At 44.6% G+C, this 24,669-nt stretch overlaps 2 protein-coding genes across 5 annotated transcripts in view; one reads left to right on the top strand and one right to left on the bottom strand.

Moving 5' to 3' along the window:
• Positions 1-4,115, top strand: part of uevld (UEV and lactate/malate dehyrogenase domains) — a 23,591-nt gene extending 19,476 nt beyond the window's left edge. The window contains exon 12 of the mRNA XM_057835628.1: positions 3,757-4,115. Coding sequence (XP_057691611.1) covers positions 3,757-3,921 — 165 coding nt within the window. The 3' untranslated portion in view covers positions 3,922-4,115. The remainder of the gene's footprint in view (positions 1-3,756) is intronic.
• Positions 4,102-24,644, bottom strand: si:dkeyp-19e1.3 (USP6 N-terminal-like protein). Of its 4 annotated transcripts, none has more exons than XM_057835623.1 (14): positions 21,888-24,644; positions 17,135-17,208; positions 14,266-14,351; positions 14,149-14,188; positions 14,007-14,087; positions 12,068-12,175; positions 11,892-12,001; positions 11,755-11,803; positions 9,918-10,038; positions 9,149-9,243; positions 9,017-9,082; positions 7,201-7,300; positions 6,985-7,137; positions 4,102-5,322 (listed from the first exon to the last, which is right to left on the bottom strand). In XM_057835623.1, exons 2-14 carry the CDS (start codon positions 17,198-17,200, stop codon positions 4,307-4,309), a joined length of 2,091 nt encoding a protein of 696 aa, XP_057691606.1. In that variant the 5' UTR covers positions 17,201-17,208; positions 21,888-24,644; the 3' UTR covers positions 4,102-4,306. The 4 variants fall into 4 exon arrangements, with proteins under 4 accessions (XP_057691606.1, XP_057691607.1, XP_057691608.1 ...); XM_057835624.1 differs by lacking the exon at positions 21,888-24,644 and adding an exon at positions 17,432-21,876; XM_057835625.1 differs by lacking the exon at positions 17,135-17,208.
• Between the last annotated feature and the right edge of the window lie 25 nt (positions 24,645-24,669).

The raw sequence follows: 24,669 nt of genomic DNA, 5'->3' as shown, positions 1-24,669 counted from the left end.
TCAAATAACCCTTTCTGGATTCTTCACGGAACCAAAGTAAATAAAATAAAAATGATATAATATAATATAATATAATATAATATAATTAGGGCTGTCAAACGATTAAAATTTTTAAGCGAGTTAATCACAGCTTAAAAATTAATCGTAATTAATCGCAATTCAAACATCTCTAAAATATGCCTTATTTTTCTGTAAATTATTGTTGGAATGGAAAGATAAGACACAAGACGGATATATACATTCAACATACTGTACATAAGTACTGTATTTGTTTATTATAACAATAAATCAACAAGATGGCATTAACATTAATATTCTGTCAAAGCAATCCCTGGATAGAACGACTTGTAGTTCTTAAAAGATAGATTTTAGTACAAATTATAGAAATTTTATGTTAAAACCCCTCTTAATGTTTTCGTTTTAATAAAATTGGTAAAATTTTCAATCAAAAAAATTAACTAGTAGCTCACCATTGTTGATGTCAAGAATTACACAATGCTCATGGTGCATAAAATCAGTCGCACCCAAGCGCCAGCAGAGGGAGACAAAAAACACAAGTAACAAGTGGACATGACACTGCTGTCATTTTAATCTGTTTGAGCGGGGCATATGCGTTAATTGCGTCAAATATTTTAACGTGATTAATGAAAAAAATTAATTACCGCCCGTTAACGCGATAACTTTGACAGCCCTTAATATAATATAATATAATACAATATAATATAATCAGGGGTGCACATAATTTTTTTGCCCAGGTTCTCAGAGGAGGACCTGGAGATGTGACTTGGTCCTCATTGAGCTTGAGAGCCGACCCGCCTGATGCAATAAATTTATGACAAGCTTTACTTAGAGCCAATTAACTTTGATTAATTATATTAAGTTAATGCTTGATTAACATCAACTGGCACAACAAAATTGCCATTACTTTGAAGTGAAATGTAAAGAAATAAACATAAAAGCACCAATTCAAAATAAAGGGCATTATGGGGCTCCCACATTCACTCCAAGCCTTTTTAAAAGTGGGATGTCCTCCTCATAAGACCTCATTGAACGTGCATGTTTAGCTTTGTAAAATGTGAGCAAAAACACGTTTGTCAGTGCATGTCGCTGTTCATTACCTTTATTCCGCCCTATTCCGCCACATGTCCATAGGGCGAGTGGGGTCCTGTTTGACATCGACAGTTTGCTTAATTGCCACATGCTCTCTGTTTTTTTCGTGCTTTTCAAAGTTTGGATGGCTGAAATTCTTTGACCCAACATAAAATGCGTTGCTCTAATCGGCGACATTGGGATTCTCACGGCACATTTTGTACCGCATTTCCGTGCGAGCATCATTCGCTTCTAGCCATGGTACCTGCTGTAGCCACTTTTCAGCAAAAGTCCTTTTTTTCGGTAGCTCCGGTGACGTCTCTGTCGTCTGTCTGTCTTTTGACGGGGGTGGGGGAACACGGAAGTAATTACTCAGTGTGGCCTGCCTCATCGACATTTTGCGAAGTTATTTTCTCGTGTCCGCCGCAAATAGAGTGGTCAGCCATCGGTACGCAAAAGCGTATGGAAGCCGTTGAGGGCCAGCGCGTTTGTCTACGTCCAGTACGCATGTGCGGACCACTTATGTGCACCCCTGAATATAATATAATATAATATAATATCAGTATCATAATAATACTGTATTAATTAAATAGATAATAACCAAATAACCATTGCTCAGTTCTTCACAGAAAAAAAGCCAGGACATAAATAACTCTATTGGGGGAAAAAAAAAAAAAAAAAAAAATTTTTTTTTTTTTTTTTTACAATTTTTTTTGTTTTTTTTTTTTTTTGTTCAGGGGGCCGGACCAAATGTGGCTGCGGGCCGTATCCGGCCCGCGGGCCGCAGTTTGGGGACCCCTGTACTACAGAATACAGATTCTACACTAATGACACTCTTTTTGACAAATATGATTGGTAATGAATAATTATTATACTACTATTATATATAGTAGTATACTATAATAATGTTAGAATTTAAAAAAAAAAATTGTTTTGGATAATGTTGGAAAGGCAAAGTCAGTGTTCTGAATCTGTTTATTTTCCATTCTTTTGCACTAGTAAATGCTAATTGTTTATTAATGATTAATTATTGTTATTTACGTGATTATTAGTACTTTAATAAAGAATTTAAGTGTTCCAAAATGGTTTTGTGAATTAATAAGCGTCAACAAAAATTTCATTGCTAAATTAGTTTAAAAAAAAGAAAATGATTAGATTAGTCGACTAATCGTAAAACTAGTCGGCTGACTAATCAGGAGAAAATCTGTCGTTTAGGACAGCCCTAGTGTACCGGATCATATTTTCTCCACACCCTTCTCACCTTTTTAACCCCTGACCCATGAAGAGGGCCCCTGGATATGTTCGCCTTAGGCCCCAAAATTGCCAAGTCCGCCACTGCATATAACAAGGGTCGCAATGCAGAAATGGCAGACATCGAGGAGTGGTCGAGATTTTCATTTTACCCTTTTAAACATTTTTTTTTTTTAAATGTATTTGTTTGGATTGATTATCATCTAAAATATGAGGGGAAAATTCAACAGAAACGAAAAAAAAAAACAGTTAAGCGACAGTTATGAGATAGATATCCGTGACTTATTTACAGATGCTAATTTTTTTCATTTTAGGCAAATTAGCATGGTAATTTAATATAGAATATTTTTTATTTACGTTTTTAATTAACATTATGCTTCCAATTAGCTAATATGTTGTTTTGAAAAATGATAATACTGTTCAATGAAATTTTTTTTTTTTTTTGTACATTTTAGAGCTGTAATTGCAATACCGCGAAACCATGATATTTTTGCTTAAGCTATCATACTGTCAGAATCTCATACCGGCACATGCCTACTGTCACGCGATAGAGAGCCTGGAGATATTTCATGTTAGAAAATAGGTTTATCCACTTGAAGGCACTCACGCTGTAAGGAATGGCATGGGTGATGTTGATTTTTCTGGTCAGAATTGGACGATTTTGGAGAATTTTTTTGCCCTCATACGGTCATGTCATAGCTAATATTATGACAAAAAGGAGTTTATATTGTTACAAGTGTTTGTGCATGTCGCCCTCCCTCTTGTGGTGGCTGACATTACTGGGGTGTTTACACACCTCAGTAGCAGTAGTCTTTTTGCCGATACTTTTTGACTTGTGCTGGACTAATATTTTGAAGTAATGCTGCTTGAGTCCAATTTTTGCCTCTGCACATGCACTCATACAAGCTTGCGGTCGAGTCCTAGGATCACACCGGCGTGATCCGCAAACCCTAACCCGTCAAAAATCGACTATTTGACATTGAGAGCTCGGACATGTTTTCATTTCATGTTAGAAAATAGGTTTATCCACTATATGGATTGGCATGGGTGATGTTTAGATTTTTTTGGCGTCTTATAGTCATGTCATAGCTAATAGTATTACAAAAATGTTTACATTGACAAGAGGTTTGCGTACGTCTCCCACCCTCTAGTGGTGGCTGACATTAGTGGGGTGTTTACACACCTCAGTAGCAGTATTCTTTTCGCCGAATACTTTTTGACTTGAGTCCATTTTTTTGGATGACTATTTTTACTGGAGTAATATTTGGTACGCTACTCGAGTCCTATTTTGAGCCTACGCTACCCACCTCTGAATCTCAGGCCGTGGCATTCCGATCTGTTTATTGGCTGAAATTTTCTCTGGCGCCTGTTTTCGGGAACCCCGATTTGACTGTTTTTGTGGGGGTGCGGGTCCAGGGCTGGGGCGGCGTCGGAGCCGAGGTATTCTTCAGCCTGCCGTGCCTGCTGGGCTCCGGCGGTTCCACGCGGCTGGCCGGCGTGTCGCTGGGCGAGGAGGAAGACGCCAAGCTGCGGGAGAGCGTGGCCTCGCTCGTCAACCTCTTGAGTCAGCTGAGAATATGAAGTCCCGTCGTCCGTCTGACCGTGAATCAAAACAACTATAGCCGCCGAGGCTCCGATCCGTTCGAAGCGGGAGCGCCGCCGCGTCAAACGGATCGGATGTCAACAAAAATTGCTCTTTGCACAACTGATATGTAAGAGGTACACTAAGATGAATATGCTTGTTGGAGTGTAATAAACCAAAGTAAAAAGAAAAATGCAGCGATTTTATTTCTTCACACATTTTGCAACGCAACAAAAGGATTGACACCGCAAAGCTCTGTTGATTTGTCAATTCCAAACAGGATGTTACCCAGAAATGTTTAAAATCAATAGGACGTGACCACAACGGACCTTTTTAGCTCCAGAGTTTGACACTGCAAAGTTCAGTAGATGTGTCAATTCCACTTCAAAACGCGACAGACTTTGGTAGATGCCTGCAAAAGTCCGCGCCGGACGAGGGCCCCGTGTACAAGAGCGGCGACGGAAAGGCCGATCGGTCCCGGGGGCTACGGGAGAAATGAGGAGGCGGGGTCGCAGGTGCCCGCCGCTCGCCGTCTTTATATTTTGCCTCCTGAGGCAACCGTAATGTGGGCGGATGATGGGCGGGCTCGTTTTGGGGGGCCGGCGCGGGACACTGGGTCGCGGGTACCCGCCGCTCATCGTCTCTGTATTTTGCCGCCTGAGGCAAACTGGCCTGGCAAAGGGGTGGCCGGGGAGCGGGCTTGTCGTCTCTTTGGAAGGGAATCTGTTTGAGGGCTGAGGCCGGCAAGCTCACGAGTACAGAGGACGAGGTCGCGGGCGTCCGCCGCTCATCGTGTGTATATTTTGCCTCCTGTGGCACAGCGGCCACGGTGTGGAGGGGCCATAACGTGGGCAGATGACGGGCGGGCTCGTAGTCTCTCTGGAAAAGAACATCTTCTCGGCCGGGCGCCGGGGAGCTCCGCCCGTCGTCCGCTTCCGACAGGTTGTCGTACTGAGAAACTGCGGAAGGTCGCCTGTCGGCCTGAGGGGGCGCCAGCCCGTGCAAATGCGCCGTAAACCCGGCCAAAATGTGCCCGTCCGTCGGAGAACTGAACGTTTGCTCCCTCTCCGTCGGGGAAAAGGGCGGCGGCGGAGGCGGAAGATCCGGCAAGTCCCACATCTCCGTGGGCGCGCCCGCAAATTCCGGAGGAGGCGGGGGCCAATCCGCCGGCTCCTCCCGGGCGTCCGGGGTCCGTCCCCGGCCGACGTGGTCTTCCTCGACACGGGATAACGAAGGGGCTCTACGCGCCGCCAAAGGAGAAGAGGCGGCTTCGGGCGACGGCGAAGGAGGCGCTCCCCGATGCCCGGGTTTGACCTCGCCGGGGGAGTCGGTGAGCAGAGGCAGCAGGACGACGGGGAGCTCTCTGCCCAGGGGCTTCATGGGGAGCTCCTCTGACTTGGCTGAAATGAAAACAAAGACCGACTCACTGCCTGCTATTGACAGCTGAAACATGCGTATTCTAAAGCAGTTGGACACTCTTTTAAATACGATGAAATCAATCAACTTTACAGCGTCATCGGGAGCATAACTAGTTTGATTCAACTTCAAGTGACCCACAATGAATAGAAAGTGACCCAAAATAAACATGAAGCGACCAGTAAAGAGTGACCAAGTCTAAAATCAATAGGAAGTCACCCCTAAATAGCCGCAAATAAAGATAGAAAAAAATGACCCAAAATCAACAGCAAGTGCACCAAAATCATTAGAAATTCACCTGTAGTTTTCCCAAAACAAAATGTTCTTATAAACACCCCCAAAATAAACAGAAAGTTACCCAAGGAGGCACCAAAATCATTAGAAAGTCACGCGTAATCAGCCCAAAATAAAAAGGTTACACATAAGTAAACCCCAAAATGAACAGGAAGTCACCAAGGAACTAGCCCAAAATCAGCAGGAAGTGTACAAAATCTCTAGAAGGCACTCGTAATTAGTCCAAAATAAAACGTTAACCATGAATACCCCCAAAATGAACAGGAAGTGACCCAAAAATAACAATAAGGGACCCAAAATCAACAAAACACGACCCAAAATGAACAGGAAGTCACCAGGCAACTAGCCCAAAAGCAACAGAAAGTGACCCAGGAATGCCATAAAATCAACTGGAAGTAAACCTAAATCATTAGAAAGTCAACCGTGAATAAGCCAAAACAAACAGGAAGTGACCCAAGAATGCGCCAAAGTCTACCAAAATCATTAGAAGGTCACACGTAATTAGCCCAAAATAAAAAGGTTACGCATAAGTACACCCAAAATGAATAGGGAGTCACCTATTGACCCAAAATCAACAGAAAGTAACCCAGGAATGCCCCAAAATCAACCAAAACCATTAGAAAGTCATCTGCAATTATCACAGAATAAAAGGTTACCACCAAATGAACAGGAAGCGATGCAATAATTACAATGAGTGACTCAAAATCAACAAAACATGACCCAAAATGAAAAGGAGGTCACCAAGCAACTAGCCCAAAATCAGCAGGAAGTGACCCAATGTTGACCCCAAATCATTAGGAAGTCACCCGTAATTCGCCCAAAATAAAATTTTACCTGTGAATGCCCTCAAAATGAACAGGAAGTGACCCAAAAACTACAAAACGCGACCAAAAAAAAAAAAAAAAAAAAACACGACCCAAAATGAACAGGAAGTCAACAAGCAACTCGTGCAAAATCAGCAGGAACTGACCCGATATTGACCTGAGGAATGCCCCAAAATCTACAGGAAGTGACCGAATAAACTGGAAGTCACAACAGGAAATGACCCAGTATTGCCCTATAATCAACAGGAAGTAAGCCAAAATCACCAAAAGATAACCAGCCAGCATGACAGCATTCCCACACCATTTTTCCAGAACATGCATTAGTTTAGTTATTAATAACATTAAAGTTTGTTGGGGGTTTTTATGACCAAAAATACCCATATACCCTGAAGGTTTAGGAAAAAATGCCTATTAATATACTTGGCTTTATTGAGTTACATTTCATGTTTTGAATGGCCTCATAAGGTAGGCCGGTAAAATGAATAGGGGCGCGCCATTGAGGAGGCCGACCACCGTCCGTTGCCGTACCTGGAGGGGGTTTGTCCAACTTTTTAGCGCGTAGCTCGGCCATGGCGGCCTGCAGTTGCTCCACCACCGCGTCGTCCGGAAGCAGGAAGGAAGCGGCCAGCTGCTCCTGAAGGAACTCCCTCAGCTCCTCCAACTGGAACTTCAGCAAACGCTCTGACGGGAGGGACAAATTATGGGAGCGTTTGGAGCCCGTGTCCTCCAAGGCGTGCTACTCACTCTTGTGTAACTTGAGGGTGGTGTAAGCCATGGCGCTCAGCATCTTCTCCCCTTCCAGAATGTAGATGTCCCATAAGCGCAGAGTGAGGGTAAACGGGCTCTGTGGCGGCGGGGCGGAACCGCACGGCAAAAGGTGCGGACATTGGAAAAAAAAAAATCCCGTTGGCCTAATGACTTTTGCTTTTTCTGCCTTTATTTTGGCAAGGAGGTGGGAGTACCGGAAGTAGTAAATTAGTACAACAGTAGCAGACCCAAACATGGCCCCAAATCAACAGGAAGTGACTCAGAAATGCCCTAAAATTCAATAGTAACCGACCCAAAAACATCAGTAAGTGACCCTGAGATGCCCTCAAATCAACAGGAAGTGACACAAAAAGAAGTGAACTAGAAATGCCCTTAAATTAACAGGAAGTGACCAGATAAAAACAGGAAGTGACCCAGAAATGCCCTCAAATCAACAGGAAGTGACCAGATAAATACGAAGTGACCCAGAAGTGCACTAAACTCAATAGGAAGTGATCCCGAAACACCCTAAAATTCAACAGTAAGTGACCCCAAAAATACAGGATGTGACCCTGAAATGCTCCGAAATCAACAGGAAGTGACCATATAAAAACAGAAAGTGACCCTGAAATGCCCTTAAATCAATAGGACGTGATCAGATAGAAACAGGAAGTGACCCAGAAATGCCCTCAAATCAACAGAAAGTGACCAGATAAAAATGAAGTGACCCAGAAGTGCACTCAACTCAATAGGAAGTGATCCAGAAACACCCAAAATTCAACAGTAAGTGACCCCAAAAATACAGGAAGTGACTCTGAAATGCCCCTAAATAAACACGAAGTGACCATATAAAAACAGGAAGTGACCCTGAAATGCCCTTAAATCAATAGGACGTGACCAGATAAAAACAGGAAGTGACCCAGAAATGCACTAAAATCAATAGGAAGTGAGCCAGAAATGCCCTAAAGTTCAATAGTAAATGACCCAAAACATCAGGAAGTGACACAAAAATGCACTAAAATCAATAGGAAGTGACCCAGAAATGCCCTCAAATAATTATTAAGTGACCCAGAAATGCCTTAATAACAATAACTGACCAAAAAATAACAGTAAGTGAACCAAAAACGCCCCAAATCAATAGGAAGTGACCCAGAAATGCCCTAAATTCAATAGGAAGTGACCATGAAATGCCCTTAAATTAACAGGAAGTGACGAGGCAAAAACAGGAAGTGACCCAGAAATGCATTAAACTCAACAGGTAGTGAACAGATAAAAACAAGCAGTGACCCAGAGATGCACTAAAATCAATAAGGAAGGGACCCAGAAATGCCCTCAAATCAATAGAAATTGACCCAAAAACAGGAAGTGACCCTGAAGTGCCCTAAGATCAACAGTAAGTGACACAAAAATGCCCTTAAATCATGAGGAAGTGACCCAGAAATGCCCTCAAATCAATAGAAATTGACCCAAAAACAGGAAGTGACCCTGAAATGCCCTCAAATCAACAGGAAGTGACCCAGAAATGCCCTCAAATCAATAGAAATTGACCCAGACACAGGAAGTGACCCTGAAGTGCCCTAAAATCAACAGTAAGTGACACAAAAATGCCCTAAAATCAATAGGATGTGACCCTGAAATGCCCTCCAATCATCAGGAAGGGACCAGATAAAAACAGGAAGTGATCCTCAAATGCGCTAAAATCAACAGCAATTGACCCAAAATCTAACTCATCGCCCAAAACGAACAGGAAGTCGCCAGTAAACGTTCAGAAATGATGACTGAAATGTTGGATTTGGAAGCTAAAACGACTCACTCGGTCAATAAAGCACTGGAGGAACCACTTGGTGGTGTAAAGCCCGCAGGACATCTGCTCTCGCTCCTGTCAAGCGCCAGACCACAAAGTGACAAATTGTCCTTCTCCGTCTGAGGACGGGAAGGAACTCACCAGGTGCTTCCTGACTTTGGGAAGCATTTTGGAGAGGATCCGCTCATGGTGAGCCTGGAAACGCTGCAGTTTGGGGAAACCCGGGATGAAGAAACCTACAGGGAGAGAGAGAAAGCGCCAGGTAGACATTTGAAGTGGAAGGAATCAAGGTTACCTACTGACGACAGGGCGAGCAATCCATCCCGCAACCTCTGGGTTGGGGAACGACTACTCTACCGTTGAGCTGCCCCGAACCGCATCGTTGACCACAAATATTGACCCAAAATCAACAGGAAGTGACCCCAAATTAATAGGACGTGATCTAGAAATGCCCCCACATCAACAGGAAGTGACCCAAAATCAACATGATGTCAGCCGTAATCAGCAGGAAGTGATACGTAAATAGCCCTGAATCAACAGGAAGTGACCCAAAATCCACAGGATGTGATACGTAAATACCCCTGAATCAATAGGAAGTGAGCCAAAACCCACAGGAAGTGAGACATAAATGCCCCCGAATCAACAGCAAGTGACCCAAAATCAACAGGATGTGATATGTAAATGCCCCTTAACAGGAAGTGAGCTGTAATCAACAGGAAGTGATACAAAAAATACCCAAGTCAACATGAAATGATACAAAAATACACAAAATCAACAAGAAGTCATATGTTAATTCCCCTGAATCAACAGGAAGTGACCGAAAATCAACAGGAAAGGAGCCACGGGGAGCAGAGGAGCAAGCGTTCCTTCAGAGAGAGCATTGTGTTTGGATCTCGTGTGTTTGTCTCACCGTGCATGGCGTGCTTGTTGTCGGTAAGGAGCTGGGACAGGGCCCAGAAGGCGTCCTCCTCGTTCAGGTACATCAGCAGCATGGCGGCGATCTGACTCATCCCCTGACAGTAGCTCACCTCCTGGGAACCCACACAACAACTAGTCAAAATTGGTCGGGTCGGGTCTCGGTCCTTATTGGTCCAAGTCACGTCCATATTTGGCCTGGCGCTGGCAGTCGCCTCTCCTCCGAAGGCTACGAGGGAGCAACATTCCTGCCATTCTTCTCGGCTGTCACATCAGCCGGAGTTGCCCGCTTTGCAGAATCCGTATTAGGAAAATACGTACGCAAATATGAATATCCATTTTCATGGACTCATCCCTTAGATCAGCGCTTATTTTGCTTGGGGGGGAAAGTCCAAACGGATTGGACATCGAGCGCCGTGCCATCCATGGTACTGAAATACGAGTATGAAGACAATTGTTGTCAGTGGAAGCCAAAGAGTTCATTTGGGGTCCCTTCCTGTACATTTTGGATCATTTCCTGTTGCTTTTTGGCCATTTCTAGTTGATTCCCTGCTGATTTTGGCTCACATTCTGGATCATTTCCAGGCCACTCCCTATTGACTCTGGGGCATTTCTAGCTCACTTCCTGGTTATTTTGGGTCACTTCCTGTACTTTTTGGATCATTTCCTGCTTATTTATGAACAAGAAGTGACCTGGAAATTTTCTGTACATTTCCTGTTTATTTGGTTTCACCTCCTGTTGATTACGGCTCACTTCCTGTTGATTTGGGGGCATTTACGTAGCACTTCCTGTATATTTTGGGTCTTTCCTGTTGATTTGGGCAAATTCACATATCATTTGGGGTCACTTCCTGTTGATTACGGCTCACTTCCTGTTGATTTTGGGTCACTTCCTATTGATTACGGCTCACTTCCTGTTGATTCGGGGGCCACTTCTTGTTTTTGGGTCCCTTCCGATTGATTTTAGGGCATTTCTTCCATTCCGCTTCCTGGTAGACAAACTGAACTCAATACAACTAACTGAGGGCATTTCTGGGTCACTTCCTGTACATTCTGGATCATTTCCTGTTGATTTTTGCATATTTCCAGGCCACTTCCTGGTCATGGGTCACTTCCTGTTGATTTGGGGGCATTTCTAGGTGACTTCCTGTTGAGTTTGGGTCACTTTCTGAACATCTTGGCGTATCCCAGTGTCACTTTATGTACATTCGGGATCATTTCCTGTTGATTTCAGTGCATTTCCAGGCCACTTCCTGTGGATTCTGGGGCATTTTTAGGCGATTTCAGTTTCTGTACATTTTGGAGTATCCCAGCGTCACTTCCTGTACATTTTGGATCATTTCATGTTGATTTTCGCGTATTTCCAGGCCACTTCCTGGTCAATTCCTGTTGACTTTGGGCCTCCTGCCTTGTGATTTTAGGGTACTTTGGTGACCCACAATCAACAGGGAGTCACCTAGAAATGCCCCAGAATCACCAGGAAATGGTCCAAAATGTTCAGGAAGTGACCCGTAAGTATTGTAAAATGACAAGAAAGTGAGCACAAATGAACTCTTCGGCTTCCGCTGACAATGTCTGATTGGCTGTGAATGCTCATTGACAGCACTCGACGTCCAATCGGACTTGGACGATAGTAGTTGAGCCCTGAGTGCACGGCAAAGAGTAAAAGGGCAAAAAAGAAGTGCCTTTCCTGTGGCGCAAACGCCGCTTCCCCAACAGGAAAAGATGTACTTTGACTCGACGGCCTTTCAACATAAAGCGCACGCGAGAAAAAACAACACTGACAAATTCCTTGTACGTCATCTCCGCAGAACTAAAGTGTAGTCTCTTACCGTGTTGTAGACGGAGTAGGCTGCCAATACGTGAAAGAGTGCTTGTTGCCTGCAGGATAAAAACAACAGTAACTGTCCAAAATCGCCCCCTGGTGGGGTGGAGTCTATACAAATCAATTTCCAATTATTTTGCTCACTTGACTCCAAAGCGCTCCATGAACATGATGTGGTTCCTGAAGGTTCTATTGACGTCCAAGTCGATCTGTTTGATCTCCGTGGAGAAGTTCCGAGCCTGCAGCTTCATTTTCTGGGGAAAAAAAAAGCTAAGGGTGACGGGACACGCCCCGACGACGTCCGCTTTCTTCCTACCCACCTCATATTTTCCCGGGTTGTCTCCTTTGACTTTGTCCACGTCCAAAAGCAAGGACCAGGCTTGACCTCTCAGCTGGAGCGGGATGCCTTTATAAACGCGCTTCGCCAACTGAAAGAGGGGAAACATTTCAATTCCTGGAAGGAAACGGAGGGCACTCGGCTCTGCTCCCATTGTTTTAATCCCAAAAGTGGCCCAAAATCAACAGGAAGTGACCGGGAAATACCCCGAAATCAACAGGATGAAACCCAAAATAAAGAGAAAATTAACTGGAATGCCCCAAAATAAAAAGGAAGTGACCTGGAAATACCCCAAAATCAACAGGAAGTGACCTGGACTAACCAAGAAGTTACCTGCAACACCCAAAAATCAACAGGATGTGACCTGTATTTGCCCCAAAACCAATAGGAAGTGATCTGAACTAACCAAGAAGTGACCCGGTACACCCCAAATTCAACAGGATGTGATTCTGGAATGCACTAAAATCAACAAGAAGGGACCTGAACTAACCAGGAAGTGACATGGAATACCCCAAAATCAACTGTATTTGCCCCAAAATGCTCCAAAATCAACAGGAAATGACCAGGTATTGACTCCAAATCAACAGGAAGTGAGCTGAAACAAAGACGAAATGACCCAGGAATGCCCCAAAATCAAAAGGAAGTGACCCCGAATGCTTCAAAATCAATAGGAAGTGACCCAAAATAAACGGGAAGTGACCTGCCTATGCCTAGAAATGAATAGGAAGTGACCATAAATAAACAGGAAGTGACCCTGGAATGCTCCAAAGTCAACAGGAAGTGATTCATACATGTCCCAAAATATACAGGAAGTGACCTGAATCTGCTACAAAGCCAAAAGGAAGTGACCCAAAATAAACAAAAGTGATCCAAAATCAACAGGAAGTGGCCTAAAATAAAGATGAAGTGACCCAAGAATGCCCCAAAATCAACAGGAGGTTGTCAAAAATCAACAGAAAGTGATCTGGGAATACCTCAAAATCAACAGGAAGTGGCCAATGTCTGCCCCAAAATTCAACAAGAAGTGACCTGAATTAGCCAGGAAGTGACCTGCAAATACCCCAAAATCAATACGATGTGACGCAAAATGAACAGGAAGTGACCTGTATTTGCCCCAAAATCAACAGAAAGTGACCTGAACTAACCAGGAGGTGACCTGGAATACCCCAAAATCAATAGGAAGTGACGCAAAATCAACAGGAAGTGACCCCGGAATGCCCCAAAATTAACAGGAAGTGGCCTGAACTAACCAGGAAGTGACCCAGGGATGCCCCAAAATCAACAGGAAGTGACACCGGAATGCTTGAAAAACCAATAGGAAGTGACCCAAAATAAACAGGAAGTGACCCTGGAATGCTCCAAAATCAATAGGAAGTGACCCAAAATAAACAGGAAGTGACCCTGAAATGCTCCAAAATCAACCGGAATTGACCCAGTATTTCCTCAAAATCAACAGGAAGTGGCCTGATAAAAGAGGAAGTGACCCAGGAATGCCGCAAAATCAACAGGAAGTGACACCGGAATGCTCCAAAATCAATCGGAAGTGACCCAAAATAAACAGGAAGTGACCCTGAAATGCTCCAAAATCAACAGGAATTGACCCGGTATTGACTCAAAATCAACAGGAAGTGGCTTATAATAGAGAGGACGTGAGCCAAGAATGCTCCCATAATCAATAGGAAGTGATCTGAACATACCCCAAAATCAACAGCAAGTGACCTGGAATACCCCAAAATCAATAGGAAGTGACGCAAAATCCACAGGAAGTGACCTAGAAGTGCCCCTAAAATGAATTCATTGACAGGTGACAATATTTCCAATGTATCTGGACTGAGATCATTCTCCCCTCCCTCCCTCCCAGTCCAAACGGATGGGACGTCTTTCTCTGAGCTGAGCTTGGCGGTGAGATGAATTGAACGCACCTTGTCGCCGTTCTTGTATTTGCTCCAGTTCTTCACCATCTTCAGCCACTTTTGCACACGCTCCATCTCCTGCTGCTTTTGCTAGGAAAGAAGGGAAAATACAATGCGGACAGCGCAGGGATGCCAGACCCCAAGTTCCTACCTTTTCCTCCAGCACGCCGGGCGTCGGTAACTCTTTCTCACTAAAAACCCAGACGGCGGCGGTGAACAATCAACGAAAAGAAAGCTCAGAAACTCTCCCCGGCCGAGCAAAACTTACTGCAGGAAACCCAATCGGTCCGTCACCTTGTAGACGCCGTAGTCGGCGTCCTCCCAAGACTCCGCCGGGACGCCCTGCAGCCTGCCCTGAAACAAAATCATCGCTTTTAATAGCTCAATTCCTGTTGGTTTTAGGACACTCAGGGCTTACTTCCTGATGATACCGTGTCAGTTCCTGTTGATTTAGGGGGTATTTCTAGGTCACTTCCTGTTGGTTTCAGGGCATTTTTGGGTCCCTTCCTTGTTCATTTGTCACTTCCTGTTGATTTTGGCTCACTTCCTATTGGTTGAAGTGCATTTTTGGGTCACTTCCTTGCTCACGGCTCACTTCCTGTTGATTTAGGGTCACTTCCTATTGATTTTGGGTCACTTTCTGTTGGTTTCAGGTCACTTCCTGTTGGTTACAAGGCATTTTTGGGTCACTTCTTTGCTCACGGGTCACTTCCTATTGGTTTTAGGGCATTTTTGGGTCACTTCCTCTTGATTTTGGGTCATTTCCTGTTGACCTCAGGTCCCTTCCTGTTGGTATCAGGGCATTTTTTGGGACACTTCCTTTTTCATGGGTCACTTCCAGTTGGTTTCAGCGTATTTTTGGGTCACTTCCTTGCTCACGGCTCACTTCCTGTTGATTTAGGGTCACTTCCTATTGATTTTGGGTCACTTTCTGTTGGTTTCAGGTCACTTCCTGTTGGTTACAAGGCATTTTTGGGTCACTTCCTTGCTCACGGGTCACTTCCTATTGGTTTTAGGGCATTTTTGGGTCACTTCCTCTTGATTTTGGGTCATTTCCTGTTGACCTCAGGTCACTTCCTGTTGGTATCAGGGCATTTTTTGGGTTACTTCCTTGTTCAATGGTCACTTCCTATTGATTTTGTGGCATTTCCAAGTAACTTCCTATTGATTTCAGGTCACGTCCTGTTAGTTTCAGTGCATTTTTGGGTCATTTACTTGTTCAGTGGTCAATTCCTGTTGACCTCAGGTCCCTTCCTGTTGGTATCAGGGCATTTTTTGGGACACTTCCTTTTTCATGGGTCACTTCCAGTTGGTTTCAGCGTATTTTTGGGTCACTTTCTTGTTCAATGATCCCTTCCTGTGGATTTTGGGTCACTTCCTGTTGGTTTCAGTGCATTTTTGGGTCACTTCCTTGTTCAGTGGTCACTCCTGTTGACCTCAGGTCACTTCCTGTTGGTTTCGGGGTATTTCTGGGTCACTGCCTTGTTCATGGGTCACTTCCTGTTGATTTTAGGGCATTTTTGGGTCACTTCCCAATTCTTACTGATTTTAGGGCCACTTCCTGTTGATTTTAGGGCATTTTTCCTTGTTCATTGGTCACTTCCTCTTGATTTTGTGGCATTTCTAGGTAACTTCCTGCAGATTTCGGGTCACTTTCTGTTGGTTTCATGGCATTTTTGGCTCACTTCCTATTGATTTGGGGGCACTTCTAGGTCAATTCAGTTTGATACTAGCTCACATCCTGTTGATTTAGGATCATTTCTGGTTACTTCCTGTTCATTTGGGAGCATACCTAGGTCACTTCCTTTTGAAACCAGCTCACTTCCTGTTCATTTTCGGGACATTTCCTGTTCATTTCGACATATTTCGGGGTTATCTCATGTTAATATCCTGTCATTTCCTAAATTTTCAGGCATTTCTGGGTTACTTCTTGTTGATACTAGCTCACTTCCTGTTGATTTAAGGTCATTTCTGGGTAACTAGATTTGCGAGTAGGGGTTCTGGGTAGCTTTCTGTTGAGTTTGATACATTTTAAAGTCACTTCCTTTCGATACTGGCTCACTTCCTGTTCATTTCTGGGACATTTACTGTTGATTTTAGAGCATTTTTGGGTTACGTCCTATTAACATCCTGTCATTTCTTGATTTTAAGACATTTCTGGGTCACTTCCTGTTGATACTGTGTCACTTTCTGTTAATTCGGGGGCATTTTCTGGTCACTTCCTTGTTCAGTGGTCACTTCTTGTTGATTTTGGGTCACTTCCTATTGGTTTCAGGGCAATTTTGGGTCACTTCCTTGTTCATTGGTCACTTCCTGTTGGTTTCACGGCATTTTATGGGTCACTTCCTTGTTCATTGGTCATTTCATATTGGTTTTGGGTCACTTGTTCATTGGTCTCTTCCTGTTGATTTTTTTTTTTTTGTCACTGCCTGTTGGTGTCAGGGTATTTTTTGGTCACTTCCTTGTTCATTGATCACTTCCTGTTGATTTTGAGTCACTTCCCGTTGGTTTCAGGGCATTTTGGGGTCACTCTCTTGTTCATTGGTCACTTCCTGTTGATTTTGGGGCCTTTCCATGTTACATCCTGTTGGTTTCAGGGCATTTTTAGCTTACTTATCCCATGGTAATATCCTGTCATTTCCTGATTTTGAGGCATTTATGGGATACGTCCTGTTGATGATACTACCTCACTTCCTGATGATTTGGGGGCATTTCTGCTAATTTTGGAGGATTTCTGGGTCACTTCCTGTTTATTTCCAGGATATTTCCTATTCATTTTGGGGTTATCTCATGTTAATATCCTGTCTTTTCCTGATTTTGTGGCATTTCTGGCTTACTTCCTGTTGATACTAGTTCACTTCCTGTTGATTTGGGAGCATTTTCTGGTCACTTCCTGATTATTTTGCTGCATTTTTTTGGTCACTTCATGCTGATAGTGGCCACCTCCTGTTCATTTTGAGATTAGCCAAACTTAAATCTAGTCTCTTGCCCTACACAGAGTTCAAATATAACCGAACAACAAGAGAAAATCAAATACCCCCTCCCCACCCAACCATTTTCTTTTGTAATCCTTCTTCACATTTCACTCCAGTTTGACGCCGACTCCAAACTCAAATGACTGTGATGACACAACTTACCTTGTCATACTTGGAAATGATGTCAGCACGTTCCTGTGCTAACAGTGCGTCGATGTCTTTCTTCATCTCTCCAACTAGAACAACAACAAAAAAAGATATCTGAGGTGAGTCCCCCATGTGGGAATCCACATGTTCAACTTCCTGGGGCTGTTTGTCCATCCGTCCATCACCGCTGACTTCCCGTGTTGAGTCTTCTGACTACAGACTGTATTGTGTAGATATTGGGGGGGGGAAAGGAAACCACTCCTTTCACAGCAGCTAGCATCAGCTAAAACGGCAAAGAACCTCCAGTCTCACCTTACTGCTTTTGTCTACGGCCGTTACAAACCACCAAGTCGATGAACTCATTGCCTGCCGTTGAAAATCAACAGGAAGTCGGCCAAAAATGCCCCAAATTGAGCAGGAAGTGACGAAATGAACGGGATGACCCACAAGTGCCCTAAAATCAGCAGGAAGGGAGCCAAAAAGGCCCTCGTTTCAACAGGAAGAGACCAAATCAATCAATCAATTAATATTGCAGACATTTATTCAGCACACGAATGCAACAGAATGTACGTTTGTCATAAGTGCGAGTGTGTTTCGGTGAGCCAGGTTGTGAGGAAGTGGTTAGCTGTTTTTGAAAAGCGTATCCAAGCAACGACCATCATTCGCTTAACCCCTAAAAGGGCACTAGTTTAACTGTGAATTTCAAAAAACAACTAAGAGGGTGATCGGGGGCCAAAAGCAGTGTTTAATTCTTGGGGAAATTCCCCAAATTCAACAGAATGTGACCCAGAAATGACCCGAAAAATCAACAAGAGGTCAGCCGAGAATGCCCCCACATCAACAGAAAGGGACCTGGAAATTCCACAAAATTAACAAAAAGTGACACAAATAAAAAGAAAGTCTCCCAGAAATGGTGGTAGTGACCCAAAATCAACAGCAGGTGACCAAAAATAAAAGAGAAATGAGTCAAAATCAACAGAAACTAAGCAAAATAAAGCAAAGATCCCTCAGAAATAACACCAGATCAACTGGTAACGACCCAAAATCAACAGGAAGTGACCAAAATAAAACTCTGTGCCTCACAAATGACCGTCGGTTGGGGGGACGGGTCCTCACTGTTGTTTGTGCTTATGCACCAAACAGCAGTTCAGAGCACTCACTCTTTTTGGAGTCCTTGGAAGGGGTGCTGGAGAGCACACCTTCTGGGACGTTCTGCTGGGGGACTTCAATGCTCACGTGGGCAATGACCTGGAGGGGCGTGATTTGGAAGAACGGCCACCCTGATCAGAACCCGAGCGGTGTTCTATTGTTGGACTTCTACGCCCGTCACGGATTGTCGATAATGAACACCATGTTCAAGCATAAGGGTGTCCATATGTGCACTTGGCACCAGGACACCCGAGGCCGTAGTTCGATGATCGACTTTATAGTCGTGTCATCGGACTTGCCGCCGCATGTCTTGGACACTCCGGTGAAGAGAGGGGCGGAGCTGTCAACCGATCACCGCCTGGTGGTGAGTTGGCGCAGATAGTGGGGGAAGATGCCGGTCCGGCCCGGCAGACCCAAACGTTTTGTGAGGGTCTGCTGGGAACGCCTGGCGGAGTCCGCTGTCCGGAGGAGTTTCAACTCCCATCTCCGGCAGAGCTTCTCCCAATGTCCAGGGAGAGGCAGGAGACATTGAGTCCGAATGGACCGTGTTTCGCGCCTCTATCGCTGAGGCGGCTGACCGAAGCTGCGGTCACAAGGTGGTCGGTGCCTGACGTGGCGGCAATCCCGGAACCCGCTGGTGGACACCATCGGTGAGGGATGCCGTCAAGCTGAAGAAGGAGTCCTGTCGTGCCTTTTTGGCCTACGGGACTCCAGAGGCAGCTGATGGGTACCGACTGGCCAAGCGGCACGCGGCTCGGGTGGTCACCGAGGCGAAAACCCGTGCATGGGAGGAGTTCGGTGAGGCCATGGAGAACGACTTCAAATAAATTTTGGTCCACCATCAGGCGTCTCAGGAAAGGAAAGCAGTGCACTACCAACACGGTGTATATTGTGGATGGGGCGCTGCTGACCTAGACCAGGGATGTTGTGAGTCAGTGGGCCGAATACTTTGAAGACCTCCTCAATTCCACCAACACGCCTTCCCATGAGGAAGCAGAGCCTGGGGACTCCGAGGCGGGTCCTCCTATCTCTGGGGTTGAAGTCAACGGGGTGGTTAAAAAGCTCCTCGGTGGCAGAGCCCCGGGGTTGGATGAGATCCGCCCGGAGTTTCTAAAAGCTCTGGATGTTGTGGGGTTGTCTTGGTTGACACGCCTCTGCAACATCGCGTGGACTGGGGACAGTGCCTCTGGATTGGCAGACCGGGGTGGTGGTCCCTCTTTTTAAAAGGGGGGGGGGGGCGGAAGATTTGTTCCAACTATAGGGGGATCACACTCCTCAGCCTCCCTGGGAAGGTCTACTCAGGGGTACTGGAGAGGAGGTTCCATCGGGAAGTCGAATCTCTGATTGAAGAGGAGCAGTGGGGTTTTCGTCTGGGCCGGGAACAGTGGATAAGCTCTATACCCTCAGCAGGGTTCTCGGGGGGTCATGGGACTTTGCCCAACCAGTCAACATGTGTTTTGTGGACTTGGAGAAGGCATTCGACCGTGTCCCCCAGAGAGTCCTGTGGGAGGTGCTCCGGGAGTATGGTGTATTAAAATTCCTGATACGGGGGATTCAGTCCCTGTATGACCGGTGTCAGAGTTTGGTCCGTGTAGCCGGTTGTAAGTCGGATTCGTTTCCAGTGACAGTTGGACATGGCTGCCCTGCGTCATCGGTTCTGTTCATTACCTTTATGGACAGAATATCTAGGCGCAGCCAGGGCACTGAGGGGGCCCGGTTTGGTGGCCTCAATATCGCATCTCGGCTTTCTGCGGGATGATGTGGTGTTGTTGGCGTCATCGGGCCATGACCTTCAGCTCTCACTGGAGCGGTTCGCAGCCGAGTGTGAAGCGGTCGGGATGAGAATCAGCGCCTCCAAATCCGAGACTATGGTCCTCAGTCGGGAAAAGGTGGAATGCCCTCTCCAGGTCAGGGATGAGGTCCTTCCCCAAGTGGAGGAGTTCAAGTATCTTGGGGTCTTGTTTACGAGTGACGAAAAATGGAACGGGAGATCGACAGGCGGATCGGTGCCGTGTCTGCAGTGATGCGGACTCTGCATCGGTCCGTCGTGGTGAAGAGGGAGCTGAGCCAAAAGGCAAAGCTCTCTATTTACTGGTCGATTTATGTTCCTACCCTCACCTATGGTCACGAGCTGTAGGTCGTGACCGAAAGAACGATCCCGGATACGAGCGGCCGAAATGAGTTTCCTCCATGGGGTGTCAGGGCTCTCCCTTAGAGATAAGGTGAGAACGTCGGTCATCCGGGAGGGGCTCGGAGTAGAGCTGCTGCTCGTCGGTCATCCGGGAGGGGCTCGGAGTAGAGCTGCTGCTCCTCCTCATCGAGAGGAGCCAGACGAGGTGGCCCGGGCATCTGATTAGGATGCCTCCGGGGCACCTCCCTGGTGAGGTGTTCCGGGCAAGTCCCACAGGGAGGAGGCCTCGGGGCCGACCCAGGACATGCTGGGGAGACATCCCGGCTGGGCTGGGAACGCCTTGTGATCCCCCAAGAAGAGCTGGCTGAAGTTGCTGGGCTTCACCTCTGAAGCTGCTGCCCCCGTGACCCAACCTCAGATAAGCGGAAGAAAATGGATGCATGGTTGGATGGAAGTGACCCCCAAAAAAAGCCAAAGTGCCACAGAAATGAACCAAAATCAACAGGTAGTCATCAAAACAAACTACGTAATCCACAAATGGCCCCATAATAAACCCAAAATTCTCCAAAATCAATAGGCATCGACTAAAATAAACATTGCCCAGAAATGACCCAAAATCGACCGGTGATGACCCAAAATGAACAGGAAGTGACTAAAATAAAACGTTCCCCAGAAACGACGCAAAATCAACATGAAGTGAGCTGGCAATGCCCGGAATTCAACAGAAAGTGACCTGAAAATTCCCCCAAATTGACAGGAAGTGACCAAAATAAAACTGTGTGCCCCAGAATTGACTCCAAATCAAAAGGTAGTGAGCAAAATCGACAAGTACTGATCCGAGAGTCCCCCGAAATCAACAGGAAGTCACCAAAATAAACAACGTAACCCAAAAATGACCCCAAAATTTTCCTAAATCAATCACGAATGACCCAAACTCAACAAGAAGTGCGCTGAAAATACCCAGAAATCAACAGAAAGCGACCTGAAAATTCCCCAAATTTAACAGGAAGTGCCAGAAATAGACAATGTCCCCCAGAAATGATCCCAAATCAACCGGTAATGACCCAAAATCAACAGGAAGTCACCAAAATAACCAACCTAACCCAAAAATGTCCCCCAAATCAAGCAGTAATGACCCCAAATCAACGGGAAGTCACCAAAAATGAAGAGAAAGTTCCCCAGAAACGACCCAAAATCCACAAGAAGTGAGCTGAGAATGCCCGGAGATCAACAGAAAGCGCCACAAATAAGCAGAAGGTACCCCAGAAATGACGAGGACGCGCAAGCCCTCTCATGGCCAACTCGGAACCTACAGTTAAGTTTTAAGTCTGCAATTAATGGCAGTCAATTGAAAAATTGGAATTCCGCAATTAATATCATGAATCCAGCACTGAGAATCCAATTTGTTTCGTCCACGAATAACGGAGGATTTCAGCACCAAGATGAAAAGTGAGTGAAAGGTCGTCCGCTCAGTCTGCTTGTACTTACCGCGTCTTCTTGTGCGCTGTAGCCAAGCCGACTGCCGACTAATAAATCCGCTCTTGTCATTCTCCGTACCGCGCGGACGTTTTTTCTGTCGGTCTGTCTGTCGACTCAACAGGCCTCGCAAGCTTTGCGTGCGGTTTCTTGATGGGACTCGACTTCCTTCCGTGTCCGCGCCGAGCTGCTTGCTTCAAGCTCTGATGACACTGTTCAAAACGCACGACGTTATGGGGAACTGGAGTCCAACCTAAACCCTCCAATTTAACATCTTCTTGCGCCCTCTGTTGAGCAAAAGACAATAACGCGCGACGAGAGGTTCATTCGTTCTACGGTTCCGTATGTCCATTGGTCTTCAAGATAACGCAAGAACAAGAGATTTTCATCTAACTGTTCGTAATGTCGAACGGGAGAATTTTAGGGTGGTGAGGTTCAAAGGTCACACGTTTGTCTTCAAGATAACTCGAGAACAAATTTTTGTCAAACAGAAGTCACAGGGTCAGGGTGCTATGTATGTGTTCATGCTACCTCAAGAATATTGTCGCACTTGCAAAATATGTTTAAAATAGCAAACAGATGAGGTGATGACGTGTTGGGGTCATGAGGTCAATGGTCACATGGCAAAATCAAATTTTTCTGTATTTGTTTAAAATCACTCATGAACGAATAAAGGGATTTTGATGAAACTGACAGAATGTGTATAATATCAAACAGACGTGGTTAAATATTAGGTTCATGAGGTTAAAAGTCATAGGTCACAGGGTCAGCGTGCTATAGGTTTGTGTTCGTGATAACTCAAGAATATTGTCAAACTTGCAGGATGTTTGGAATAGCAAATAGATCAGGTGATGACGTTTTGGGGTCATGAGGTCAAAGGTCACTAGGCCAAATCTAAATTTTCCAGGTTTGTGTTTCAGATCACTCAAGAATGAACAAACTTGCAAGATATGTTAAATTTTAGGCTCATGGGGTTAAAAGTCAAAGGTCACAGGGTAAAACTGAATTTGTACATGCTCAAGTTAAAAACAACAACAACCTGTATTTGTTTTGGACCGATCAAACTTGCAGGCTGTTTGTGATATGAAATGTACAGGAAGAGTTCGTTTGAGTCACGAGTTCAAAGGTCACGGGGCAAATATGAATCATCTGTTCATAACTCAAGATTGAATTAAGGGATTACTATCAAGCTTGCGGGATACGTTTATAATATCAAACAGAAGATGTGGTTAGATTTTAGGGTCATGAGGTCAAAAGTCAGAGGTCATAGGGTTGGGGTGCTATATGTTTGCGTCAATGACAACTCAAGAATATTGTCACACTTGCAGGATATGTTTGAAATGGCAAACAGATGAGCTGATGACGTTTTGGGGTCATGAGGTCGAAGGTCACAGGGCCAAATCTAATTTTTCCGTGTTTGTGTTCACTCAAGAACAAACAAACTTGCAAGATATGTTTGTAATGTCAAACAGAAGATGTGGTTAAATTTTAGGGTCATGGGGCAAAATTGGCATTTTTACATGTTCAAGATCCAAAAACACACCCTGTATTTGTTTTTGAGTGATCAAACTTGCAGATTGTTTATGATATGAAAGGGACATAGAGATCCAATTTGTCATGAGGTCAAAGGTCAGAGGGCAAATATGAATTGTCTGTTTATGATAACTCAAGAACAAGTGAAGTGATTACTATCATGCTAGCAGGATATGTTTGTAATATCAAACAGAAGATGTGGTTAAATTTTAGGGGCCATGAGGTTAAAAGTCAGAGGTCACAGAGTTAGGGCGCTAAATGTTTTGTTCATGATAACACAAGAATATTGTCAAACTTGCAGGATAGATTTGGAATAGCCAACAGGTGAGGATGGCGTTTTGGGTCCATGAAGTCAAAGGTCACAGGGCCAAATCCATTTTTTTCTGTATTTGTTCAAAATCACTGAAGAACGAAGAAACTTGCAGGATATGTTTGTAATGTCAAACAGAAGATGTGGTTACATTTTAGGGTCATGGGGTTAAAGGTCATGGGGCAAAATTGAATTTGTACATGTTCAAGAATAAAAAATGAATAAAAAAAACACAAACCCTGTATTTGTGAGTGATCAAACTTGCATGCTGTTTATGTATTATGATGTGGACACAGAGATTACGTTTGAGTCATGAGGTCAAAGGTCACAGGGCAAATATGAATTGTCTGTTCATAACTCAAAAATGAATTAAGGGATTACTATCAAGATTGCGGGATTTGTTTGTAATATCAAACAGAAGATGTGGTTAATTTTTAGGGTCATGAGGTTAAAAGTCAAAGGTCACAGGACCAAATTAATATTTGCGTTCAAGGTCACTTAAAAACAAATACAGGGATTTTTGTCAAACTTAAAGCATGTTTGTGACAGGCAGATTCAATTTAAGAGTCATGAGGTCAAAGGTCACAGGGAAAAATTGAATTGTTTGTTTGAGAAAACTCAAGAACGGATAAAGGGATTTTTTAAAATCAAACTTGCAGGTTATATTTGTAATATCAAAAAGGTTACATTTTGGGGTCATGAGGTCAAAGGTCAGAAAAGGAATTTTGCCATGAATTGGCTTATCCATTATCACGTTAACTCAAGTTTGCAAGGTGGGTGATATGAGAACAGAAAGGTTCAAAGGTCACAAATACAAGGATACTACCCTAGTTTTAGGGAGGGGACAAACTACAAATGCTTTTGCTGTATTTACAATTTAACTTTTGGAAAATGGCTACTTTGCACTCTTGTAAGCAAAACAATTCACACTCAAGTCTTGCTTTTTCATTC

The sequence above is a fragment of the Corythoichthys intestinalis genome, chromosome 5 (assembly GCF_030265065.1).
Source record: "Corythoichthys intestinalis isolate RoL2023-P3 chromosome 5, ASM3026506v1, whole genome shotgun sequence".
NCBI classification, from domain to species: domain Eukaryota; kingdom Metazoa; phylum Chordata; class Actinopteri; order Syngnathiformes; family Syngnathidae; genus Corythoichthys; species Corythoichthys intestinalis.
Note: the sequence above shows the minus strand (reverse complement) of the source record. Positions and strands in the feature narration are given on the sequence as shown.

What these genes read in the sequence shown, in the direction of transcription:
- si:dkeyp-19e1.3 (XM_057835622.1), bottom strand. Translation starts at nt 17,293, where the DNA reads ATGGACAAACAGCCCCAGGAAGTTGAACATGTGGATTCCCACATGGGG. An exon ending in CCGGCGTGCTGGAGGAAAAG is followed by an intron (nt 14,088 to 14,148) that starts GTAGGAACTTGG and finishes CTTCTTTCCTAG; the next exon opens with CAAAAGCAGCAGGAGATGGA. An exon ending in ACAACCCGGGAAAATATGAG is followed by an intron (nt 12,002 to 12,067) that starts GTGGGTAGGAAG and finishes TTTTTTCCCCAG; the next exon opens with AAAATGAAGCTGCAGGCTCG.